The sequence below is a fragment of the Neovison vison genome, chromosome 12, assembly GCF_020171115.1.
Source record: "Neovison vison isolate M4711 chromosome 12, ASM_NN_V1, whole genome shotgun sequence".
NCBI lineage: Eukaryota > Metazoa > Chordata > Mammalia > Carnivora > Mustelidae > Neogale > Neogale vison.
Window position 1 is genome coordinate 8,440,098 of NC_058102.1, and position 12,402 is coordinate 8,452,499.

The window sequence follows — 12,402 nt, forward strand, 5'->3', positions numbered from 1 at the left end:
CCAATTTCAGATTTAAAACTGATCACTCTTTGAGAAGTCAGGGGAGAGATCCTGAATTATTTAGAATGTTGGCTAAGTTATATTATTTATGATTGCCGTTCCTTTAGGGAAACAATTTGCTATTTAAACAGAGAACAGAGGTATAAATAACTAAATGAAATAGAATTTCAGGAAGTGCTATACAAATAAATTCATACTTGGAATGCAGGGAAAGTCTATTCGTTTAGCGCACTTCATAAAGACATAGCTAAGAAAAGAATGTAACATTTTAAACTTCTTTGGAAATCAACCAGACTGAATTAGTTCAATTTGGAACATCCTGAGCCTTAAAGCCTTTGCTAAAGTGTAACACAAATTTTGATTAGCCAAGTGTGAAAAACTACAAAGCCAACTTTCCTGTCCCTCCAGTTAGTCTGTCTATAAATAGAAGCAAATGCATTACCAGCCACCAAAGCACCTGGTGAGTTCCAGTGTGCCCAACGTATGCATCCTCTGCAAACGTGCTCTCAGCATGTTTAACCAAAGTACTTCTGAAGATCTGTAATAGGACCCTTTTTAAATAAACTGTGACTCACTGTTTGCTTTCTTCACCAGGAGGTGGAGTCTTGCCATGCCCTTCCATTACAAAATCCTCCTGTTCCACCTGCAAAAGGCAAGCACCACAGGTCAGCAGTAGTCAGTAACTAAGATACAGCTCACTCAAACTTCCAGGGCCTGGCCCGTGCACAACCACATGGTCACTGCCCTCTGTTGCCTGGTCCAGAAGCCTGGGCCAGTGCCTTTCAATCCCCAGGTTTGTTCAAGGCATCTCTCCTAGATTTGCAGAACAGAAAAGGAAGTGTGTTGACTTGGAACTCACATAACTGTAACAAAAAAAAAAAAAATTACATCTGGAATATAATAAAGAATTACTATGAATCAATAAGAAAAAGACAATGAACCAGAAAATTTTACAAAATAATCAAGTAGGAATTTTACTGAAGAGGATGCACAAATGAAAAGATATTCAATCTCATGTCAACCAGGAAAATGCAAATTAAAACCACCAAGAGAGGGGTGCCTGGGTGGCTCCGTGGGTTAAGCCTCTGCCTTTGGCTCAGGTCATGATCTCAGGATCCTGGGATCGAGCCCCACATCGGGCTCTCTGCTCAGCGGGGAGCCTGCTTCCCCCCTCTCTCTCTGCCTGCCTGTCTGCCTACTTGTGATCTCTGTCTGTCAAATAAATAAATAAAATCTTAAAAAAAAAAACAAACCATCAAGAGATACCATTTCACAACTACCAGGTTGGCTAAAATTAAAAAGTTGGGCAATACCAAGTGTTGGCAAGGGGACGGAAGAACAGCAACACTCATCTACTTCCGGTGGGAAGAAAAATTGGTGCAACTGCTTTTCAAAAGTTTGCCACTATCTGGTACATTGGACTATGTATGTACTGTACAATCTAGTGGCTGCACCTCTGGATAAATACTGCAGAGCACCTTTTACACATATATAGAAATATTTTTTGTAGAATTACTTTAAACAGAAAAAAAGCAAACATCCATCAACAGTAAAATAAATAAATATACTATGGTGTTTTCAGAGCAACAGAACACTATACTATATGAAAAGGAATTAACTGTAGCTACACACCGCAACCTAGATGAGTTACAAAAACACAATACAGGGTGAAAAAGCAAATCATAAAAGAATACATAGGCAGTATAATTCCATTACATAATGTTCAAATATACACTTTTTAAAAACTATATATATGCATGTGTATATAGATGTATATATGTGTATATATAGTTTTTATTTTTATTACTTTTTAAAAAGATTATTTATGTATTCACTTATTTGAGAGCAAGAGAGTAAGAAAGAGAGTGAGAGCACGAGATGGGGGAGAGTCGGGGGAGAAGCAGATTCTCTCCGCTCAGTGGGGAGCCCGATGTGGGGCTGGATCCTAGGACTCCAGGTTCACAACCTGATCTAAAAGCAGTTGCTCAACCAACTAAGCCAGGTGTCCCTATATACAGTTCTTTAAAACTATTTTATTACTTTAAAAAGATTTTATTTATTTATTTGACAGAGAAAGCAGGTGAGCACAAGCAGGAGGAGCAGTAGAGGGAGAGGGAGGAGCAGGCTCCCCAGCTGAACAGCGAACCTGATTCGGGGTTCGATCCCAGGACCCTGGGATCATGACCTGAGTTGAAGGCAGAAGCTTAACCATCTGAGCCACCCAGGTGCCCCTAAAAACTATTTAAAAAAAAAAAATGACAAAATTAAAAAATTAAAAACAAACACACATACACACACACACACAAAATGAATGACATACAAAATGTAGGCTAGTGATTGTCTTAGGAAGGGGCATATGCAAGGTCCAGGGCTATGTCTGTGGTTTACTTCTTGGCCTGTGTAGAAGGTATATGGGGATTTGCTTTATAATTATTCTTTTAACTATCCATTTCTTTCTTTTATATATGTATGGTTTATTTCTCAGTACAAATTTCAAGAGAGAAAAAACATTTTACCATTCCAAATGGTTTACTGATCTGGAAGATCAGTGACAGAGATAGAGCTACCTCCACAAATGGGGATTGTCTGTCAGTCCTATAAAGACTCTCCCAAAAGGCAAAACTTAAAAAAAAAATCAAACAGATATATTCAAGGAAATAGACAGGATTATTCCCAACTTAGAAAAACAGTTACAGGACCTAATAAGCTGGAAGACAGACAACAGTAACAGAGACACATAAAATACAATGAAGCCCAAAGAAAACAAAAGGCTCTCTAATTCTGTCATCCCCAGTCTTCATTTCTTAAGAAGATGGGGCAATACTAAGAGGCTAAGTTTCAAAAAAGACGGAAAAATTAAGAGGTGTTCGTAATTTCCATTAAAGAAACCAGAGGAAACATACACAAGAATAATTAAAGACACATGCTGTGCATACTGTAAAAATTCAAACCAGGTTTTGACTTTATTCTTAGGAACTTCCTCACTCTGCAGCCTATGGGACTTAGCCAAGGAGAGGGAGAATTCTCCCATCCTAAGCTTATACTTAGGATGTAAAAACTCTAGAAGAAAAAACAGGATTGCAGAGGGACACTTAATGGGGAGCTTGAGATGACCTGGTTGTGTTTCAAGAGTATCCAGGTATATATTTGAAAATCACCGTGTTGCGCATTTTATTGACTTAACTATATAAATGTTGTGCCTTAGTTAGGAAAAACAGGTGACAAACTATTTATGTTTATTAAGTTTCTTGCAAGCACAAGCATCAATTATTTTCTTGAAGACAAGAATGACTATTCTCTCATTTATATGTATGATGGAAATTTCTTGATCCTTCATCTTTAAAAATTCTCTCCAATTAAAGAGCTCTAAGAAAAAAAAGAGCTCTAAATTGTGCACCTTGGCCTCTGCTTAGTAGGTTTTTTTTTTTTGAAAAAGGTTTATCTAGAATCAATTTCTAGTTAAGTACAGTAAGATCGAAGAACCCAGAGCTTTGACAATCTCTTCCATGTGGGCTCCCAATCTTTAACTCCAGCCCCCATGTTATGCACACTAGTCTTCTCTGCTTAGATGGCCCAATAAATTTCAAAGGAAACATCACCTTTGTCCTCAAATTTCCTCTTCTTTTTATATCCCCTATGTCTCCAAATGGTACCATCATTCACTAAGATCCCCAAACATGAAACCTACACAGGTATGCCGCACTTTTCAAAAGTCTGTATTGTACCACTTCGCTTTCACAAAAGACCTATGTTAATACCTATTTTTGCTAAGAACAACAGAAACCTGGAGAGGATTTTCGCTTTTTTTTTTTTCCAATTTATTTATTTTCAGAAAAACAGTATTCATTATTTTTTCACCACACCCAGTGCTCCATGCAATCCATGCCCTCTATAATACCCACCACCTGGTACCCCAACCTCCCACCCCCCCGCCACTTCAAACCCCTCAGATTGTTCCTCAGAGTCCATAGTCTCTCGTGGTTCACCTCCCCTTTCAATTTACCCCAACTCCCTTCTCCTCTCTAACACCCCTTGTCCTCCATGCTATTTGTTATGCTCCACAAATAAGTGAAACCATATGATAATTGACTCTCTCTGCTTGACTTATTTCACTCAGCATAATCTCTTCCAGTCCCGTCCATGTTGCTACAAAAGTTGGGTATTCATCCTTTCTGATGGAGGCATAATACTCCATAGTGTATATGGACCACATCTTCCTTATCCATTCGTCCGTTGAAGGGCATCTTGGTTCTTTCCATAGTTTGGCGACCGTGGCCATTGCTGCTATGAACATTGGGGTACAGATGGCCCTTCTTTTCACTACATCTGGATTTTCGCTTTTTTACAAATGAAGGCAAAAAGCAAAGTAGCATTCAGAGCTGGTCTTGCAGCTGCCGTTAGAGAGCAGTGCGCGCCCTCAGCGGCAGACGGGCACCACCAGTCTCCTTCCCTAGGACGTCCGGAGGACTCAGCATCTCGGCATCCTGCTGCCAGAGCTTGTAACTTTGTGAGCATCTGTGCTTTATCTCCAGTTATCCTGTGTGTCCGTTAGCAAGATGTGTCGGAAAAGCCTAGGAGAGGTTATTTTCTGGGTTTGGGAATGCGCCAAGATTTTCCCATATGAAGAATTGGTCATCGCTTCTTGGTTTTATACATTTGGATTTAGGAAAGATGTCATAGGAAAGCTCTACCTTCAGGTAGCAGGAGAAACCTGTCATCACACAAGAATCCAAGGTTCCCTCCTTAACCCTACATCCTATTAATCACCAAGTATTGTAGCTTTCATTTCTTAAATAGCTCTCACATCCACCTCCCCTTCTTTATTCTCTTTAACAGCCACAGTTAAAAGCCAGCTTCTCTCAATCTCACTACTACACAAGCCTTCTCAGTGGTCTCTGTGCCTCCGGGTCCCATCTCATTTTAATACATCCTCCAAACCGTTTCTGTCAAGCGGGCTTTGTAAATGCAAATCTGACTGCATTGCTCTCCTTGAAATTCTTCAGTGCTGCTCCATCACCTACCTGGAGGGATCAAGTTCAGTTCCTCTGTCTAAACAACCTTTTCATTTGCCTCTGCCTCACCCACTCTGAACCCCTGGTGGGGGAATACAACTCCTTAGCCCTCTGTGCATTTACATGAACTGCTCCCTCTTGCCTAGAAGCCCTGGCCTTCTGCCCACAAGCAGTTCAAATTCCTACTCATTCCCTTAAGTGTCAATTCAAATGCCTTTCCCTGGAAGACACCATCTCCTGCAGCAGGTTCACAACTTTTCTGTCTCCATCACCTCGAAGACAATAAAAACGGTCCAGAGAGATCACTGCACCTTACTGCCACTTCCTGTCCCTTCCCTTATTTTTTTCCTACAAATTTCATGAACACTTTCAGACTTAGTTTGATGATCTCTACCACTCTGCCTCCTTGACTTCCTCTGCAGGAGTTGCAAGATTTTTGTTGTTGTTGTTGTTGTTGTAAGTAGGCTCCGTGGCCAGCTTGGGGCTCAGTGTGGGGCTTGAACTCACAATCCTGAGATCAAGACCTGAGCTGAGATCAAGAGTTGAAAGCTTTATCGACTGAGCCACCCAGGCACCCCTCAAGATTGTTATACATACAATTTATACTATGTCTTCACCTTTCTCCCACTACCACTCGTTCATTCAACCAACATTTACTCAGCACATATTACACGCTAGGTGCTGGGCTGAGATAAAGGTGAAGAAGAGTGTCGGTGCCCTCAAAAAGCTTGCAGATTAGTGAGAAAGACAAACAAAAACCAGTCAATTACCAGCATTGTACGGTGACAAATGGTAGCTACACTTGCGGTGAGCACAGCAGCACAGCGTACAGACCTGTGGGATCACCTGAAACTAATGGAACACAGTGTGTTGACTATACTCCAATTAAAAAAAAGACAAAACATGACCATACAGTGGGAGAAAGCAACGCAAGGATACAGGAAGGGCGCCTGGCACAGCCTAAGGAGTCAGACACACTAAACCAACCCCAGGCAGGCGACTTCCCTCCTTCTTAAGTTCTGCTAGGGAACGGGCAGGGCCCAAGCTGCTCCATGGCAACGTCCCTCAATTCTGAAATAGGACTCAGGCCACAAGCTCCCCTTGCACTCGCTCCCTCCAACTGAACCTGGGAAGAGTCACTCTAACTTCTAGTTCTGCTATTGGTCCTCAGTGTCCATTCAGAGACTCCTTGATGGGTATTTCCGTGATTTTTCTGCTCAGTGCCCTAGATTTGCTCAACACCGACTTGTTTTTAGAGTATTTCTGTCCTACCTATCCCTTAATTTCTTCTCTGCTGCTCTGGGAATACAGAGCATAGCTGGAGAAAGTTACAAAGCTGGTTCCTTTTCAACCCTATGCCAATTAACTTCCACTCAGTGCTTGTATGTCAGCGCCTGGCCTGCAAAGCCCTTCACTCATTCATTCTGTACCTTTCCACTCACCTCCAAGATTCCAAACCCATCCATAAGGCGTCCTCCTTAGTCTGGCCTTTCTGAAGATTATCCTGAAAGCCTGTCCCACACAATGGATGCCCGTGGTTTCTTCTCGTCTGGATTATGCAGATGAACCTGCATCTTTACCCACTTCCCCCCCCAACTCCACTGCTCCGCCAGGCTCCCCTCACTGCCTAAATCCTAGATGCATGACCCACACCACACCACCTCCAAGAAGCTCTTTCTTCCTTTCAAGTAAATCCATCCCCTCAACTGACAAATACTTTGTAATCTCTTCTGTTCTGAAAAATTATTTTGGCCTTGTGATACCCTCCAAATATCTTCCTGTTTTTACTCTTCCCTTTACTATCAAATTATTAAGAGAATAAACAATACTCCATTTCTTCCATGTTCTCATCACTGATCTGATAAAACACTGGTTGCCTGATTAAACTCTTATTGAAGTAACATATATATGAATTTCTTTCTTTCTTTTTTTTTTTTTTTTTAGCTTTTATTTATTTGAGAGAGAGAAAGAAGGAGCATGAGCGGGAGGGGAAGAGGGAGAGGGAGAAGCAGACTCCCCACTGATCAGGGAGCCCAACTCAGGGCTTGATCCCAGGACCCTGGGATTATGACCTCGACTGAAGGCAGACACAACTGACAGAGCCCCCAGGCGCCCCTATATGATTTTAAAAGTCAAATAATACCACCAGGCTTATAGACAAAAATGGCACTCTCCTCTGGTGGCCCCTCACCCGCCCCCATGGAGTGCTTCTTCTCCATCCTCCCAATTTAAGTCACCGTATTTGTTCAAATCAATATTCAGCGCTAACCGTGCTGTTACTAAGTAAATAACAGATACAGCTGAATCATACAGAATAGTGTAATTAAATTTGCTTTTCTTGTACAATTTTCTGTTTTTTGTGGAACTAAAAATTACTACTTTCTCTTCTTACACTTTCTTTCAATTTGCGGGAGGGGGCTTAGTATTTATTATGTATTTTTCAGTAATTCATCCTCAAACTCTCCAACAAAGCTGTAAATCTCCTCTTAATAAATTTAAACACTTCGGGTAATCTACCAATTTCATTCCAGTCTGGGAGACATTCCTCAGGGGTTTTCTCCTGTCCCAGTCTGGATTGTTTGCTCTCTAGGCCACTAAAGAGCTGACACAGGGATGTCTTCTCCCCTTCATCTCTGAAATTCCTGGCGTTCTGTCTCCTACCCGGGAGCATCTGTTCCCCAGATCCTTTGTCTTCCTTCATGGTCTACTCCCTGGTTTAGGTGGCACATATATTCCAGTGATTTCCTGATAAAAGGTATATGGAAAGTAGATTTTTTGAGATCTTGAATGACTGAAATGTCCTTATTTTATCCATATGTATAACTGACACACAGAATTTTTTTTTATCCACATACATAATTGAATTAGAAGTTCAAGTTAGTGAACCTTTTTCCCTTCACACTTTTGAAGTGATGCTGCAGTGTCTTCTAGTTCCCAGAGTTACGATATAGAAATCTATATCTATATACAGTATTCTAAATCCTAATGTTTTGGATACAACCTGTTTCTTTTCCAGAAACTTTTAGGGTCTTCTACCTCTCCTCTGTTCCGCAAACGCAAACCACAAAGTATGGTTCTTTTTTTATTTACTGAGCTTCCGGGTAGGTACTTGCACTCTAGAAACTCAGATTCTTCAGGTTTAAGACATTTTCTCTACTTGTTTTGATAATTTCATCCCCTCCACGAATTCCTTATTCATTGTTGAGTTTTTGGGGTTGATCCATAAATTTTCTTCTTTTCTCTCCAATTGCATCTCTCTGGCTTTTTCTTTTACTTTCTGGAGAGTCTCTCAAATTTACCCTCCAACACTTCTAATATTTAAAAGAATTTCTGTACTGTGACTTAATTTTTGAAAGCTCTTTCTTGTTCTCTGAATACTTTTTAATAGTCGTGCTCTTATTCCATGATTATACCATCTTTTATCTCTGAAAATTAATTAGAGTGTTTTTGCTTTAATTTTCTTCTGCTCCATATATTACCTTGTTTCCTCCAAGTTCCTCTTTTATATTTGCGTTGGTCACTATCCTCCAGTCAGAGTTTTTTATCAGATGCCTGGTCATCTCTGGCTATCTGCTGATACTTACGAGGTAAGCCGGAAAGAACTCAGGAGTGCTCTTTGTATGCAGAGAAGAGAGGGATATCCTCCCTGGATATCAGGGGACCTGGATATCAGAAGGGAACCGGCCATTTCACTGGGAGAACTCCCAGATGTCTGCCTCTATTTATTCCTTTTCTCCCTCTTTGGGCTTTTCAGTTCCCCAGAGAGGTACCCTTTAATTCTCAGCCCGACTGGTATAAGTCTGACTGTCAGTGTTCGGGGACTGAATTTGGGAAGACAGCTGGCATGATCTCACATCAGTCAATCATCACTGACTTAGACAGAATCTTTCTGCTTTGAGTTGGATACCTTCCCTCCACCTTGAGCCTTGCCATGGTACAAGAGGGAAAGCTATCCATCTGGGATGTGCAGGGCAGGATACCAGGGGCTTTGCTCCTTGTAAATTCTTCAACCAATGCTGCTATTGTCAGTGTCACTCCAAAAGCTTTTTGGCTCTCAAAGTTTTGTTGGCATTTCTTATGTTTCATATACTCTTCCATTTACATTTTTTTTTTTTTTCTGGTGGATTTATGCTTGCTAAAACAATTTCAGTGGAGTTTTGGAAGGGAGTGGAGACTAATAACTGGGTTTAATCTACCATGTCTAGATCTCCTCTTAAAACTCTTTTATCTCTTCTTTTTCCCCTCTATCAAAATTGCCTTATTTGGGGGTGCCTTGGTGGCTCCGTCCATTAAATGTCTGATTCCTGATTTTTGGCTCAGATCATGATCTCAGGGTTGTGAGATTGAGCCCCATGTTGGGTTCTGTGCTGGGTGTGGAGCCTGCTTAGGATTTTCTTTCTCCCTCTGCCCTTCCCCCACCTCTCTCTTTCCCTCTCTCCCTAACCGCCCCCCCCCCGCCCCAAACTGCTCTACTTAATGTCACCAATAAATATTTGTTGGTTGCCTCCTTCTTTAAAATATTATTTGAAGGGCGCCTGGGTGGCTCAGTCAGTTATGTGTCTGCTTTTGACTCAGGTCATGATCCCAGGGTCCGGGGATCAAGCACCATGTCAGGCTCTGGCTCAGTGGGGAGTCTGTTTTTCCTACTCCCTCTGCCTCCTGCTTGTGCTCTCTCTTTCTCTCTCTCTCTCAAATAAATTTTTTTTTTAAGATTTTATTTATTGGGCGCCTGGGTGGCTCAGTGGGTTAAGCCGCTGCCTTCGGCTCAGGTCGTGATCTCAGGGTCCTGGGATCGAGTCCCGCATCGGGCTCTCTGCTCAGCAGGGAGCCTGCTTCCCTCTCTCTCTCTCTGCCTGCCTCTCCATCTACTTGTGATTTCTCTCTGTCAAATAAATACATAAAATCTTTAAAAAAAAAAAAGATTTTATGTATTTATTTGACAGAGATCATAAGCATGCAGAGAGGCAGGCAGATGGGGGGTGGGGAAGCAGGCTCCCTGCTGAGCAGAGAGCCCAATGTGATGCAGGACTCAATCCCAGGACCCTGAGATCGTGACCTGAGCCGAAGGCAGAGGCTTAACCCACTGAGCCACCCAGGCACCCCCAAATCTATTGTTTTTAAAGATTCTATTTATTTACTTGTCAGAGAGAGAGAGAACACAAGCCGGCAGAGCTGCAGGCAGAGGCAGAGAGAGAAGCAAGGAGAAGCAAGAAGCCTAGCTCCTTGCTGAGCAAGGAGCCCAATGTAGGACTCGAACCCAGGACCCTGGGATCATGACCTGACCCGAAGGCAGCTGCTTAACCAACTGAGCCACCCAGGTGTACTGTCAAATAAAAGCTATTTAAAAAATAAAAATAAGGGGCGCCTGGGTAGCTCAGGGGGTTAAAGTCTCTGCCTTCGGCTTAGGTCATGATCTCAGGGTCCTGGGGATCGAGCCCCACATCAGGCTTTCTGCTCAGCAGGGAGCCTGCTCCTCCTCCCCACCACCCTCTGCCTGCCTCTCTGCCTACTTGTGATCTGTCAAATAAATAAATAAAATCTTTAAAAAATAATAAAAATAATTATTTGAAAATTTAAGTTTTATGAGGTATAGCTGACATATATGAAACTACATATAGAGCATACTATTTGATAAATTTTGACATATGTATATACCCATGAAACTGTCATCACAATCAAGAAAATGAACATTTCTGACACTCCTAAAAGTTTCATTATGCACTTCCTTAAATTTAAAAAATGAACAATTGTCCCCTCCTGCTCTCCCTTCTGGGGCAACCACTAATATGGTTTCTGTCGGTATAGATTAGTTTGCAGTTTCTGGAGTATATATACTTGGAATCACATAGGAGTATTCCTTCTTTCTTTCTTCTTTTTTTTTTTTTTTTTTGGTCTAGCTTCTTTTGATTAGCGAAATTACTTCAACACTCATCCACAGTCTCATGTATCAGTAGTTCATCTCCCTTTTACAGCTGAGTACCATTCCACTGCATAGAATCTACAATTTGTTTTCCGGTCATCTGTTTGATGGATGCCTGTGTTGTTTCCAGATTTGAGCTATTACAAAAAGCTACTACAGGGGCACCTGGGTGGCTCAGTGGGTCAAAGCCGCTGCTCTTGGCTCAGGTCATGGTCTCAGGGTCCCGGGATCGAGCCCCGCATCGGGCTCTCTGCTCGGCGGGGAGTCTGCATCCTCCCTCTCTCTCTGCCTGCCTCTCTGCCTACTTATGATCTCTGTCAGTCAAATAAATAAATAAAATCTTAAAAAAAAAAAGCTACTATGAACATCATTTAGAAGTTTTTGTATGGATATATGCTGTCTTTTTCTTTGGGTAAATACTTAGTACTCAGCAGTGTGTATCTCTTTACTACAGATGCTACAACAAAGTACCACAGCTCATGTGTTTTCAGTAACAGCAATTTATTATCTCACGCAGACCTAAAAGCTAGAAGTGGGACACGAAGAAGAGCATTGGTTCTTTCACAGGGCTGTGAGGGAAGGATTTGTTTCAGGCTTCTCCCCTTGGCTTACAGATGGCTGTCTTCATGTTCTCATGGCATTCTCCCTCTGTGTATGTCTCGATGCCTAAATTCCCCTGTTTTATTTTATTTGTTTAAAGATTTTTCCATTTATTTGAGAGAGAGAGAGAAATCACAAGTGGAGGAGAGGAGCAGAGGGAGATGGAGAAGCAAACTCCCAGCTGGGCTGGACTCTGAGATCATGACATGAGCTGAAGGCAGATGCTTAAGTGACTAAGCCACCCATGTGCCTCTAAATTTCCCCCTTTAAAAAATGACTCACCCTGGGGCACCTGGGTGGCTCAGTGGGTTGAGCCGCTGCCTTCGGCTCGGGTCATGATCTCGGGGTCCCGGGATCGAGTCCCACATCGGGCTCTCTGCTCAGTGGGGATCCTGCTTCCTCCTCTCTCTCTCTCTGCCTGCCTCTCTGCCTACTTGTGATCTCTGTCTGTCAAATAAATAAATACAATCTTTTAAAAAAAAATGACTCACCCTAATGACTTATTTTGATTTGATTACCTCTGTGGAGACTCTACCGCCAAACAAGGTCTATTTTGAGACAATGGGGGTTAAGACTTCCAACAGGTTAATTTGGGGATAGGGGCTAGACAGAGAAAACAATTCAGCCTCTAACAGTAGAACAGTAGGATCATATGGTAGCTGTATGTTTAACTTTTTAACAGTCTCTGACTGTTTTCCAAAGTGGCTGCAGCATTTTTATCTCCCCACCAGCAGTGTATGAGAGTTCCAGTTCCTCATACCTCACCAACACTTGGTATGGTAAGTCTTTTTAACTTCACCCATTCTAATTGTGGCTTTTTTTTTTTTTAAGATTTTATTTATTTATTTGACAGTAGATGGAGAGGCAGGC

At 41.9% G+C, this 12,402-nt stretch overlaps 1 protein-coding gene across 4 annotated transcripts in view; it reads right to left on the reverse strand.

The window, feature by feature from the left end:
• TNRC6B (trinucleotide repeat containing adaptor 6B) overlaps nt 1–12,402 on the reverse strand; it is a 256,123-nt gene that overhangs the window by 149,535 nt on the left and 94,186 nt on the right. For all 4 annotated transcript variants that reach the window (XM_044229097.1, XM_044229095.1, XM_044229099.1 and 1 more), the window contains exon 4: nt 576–643. In XM_044229097.1, the coding sequence (XP_044085032.1) occupies nt 576–643 (68 nt within the window). The remainder of the gene's footprint in view (nt 1–575; nt 644–12,402) is intronic.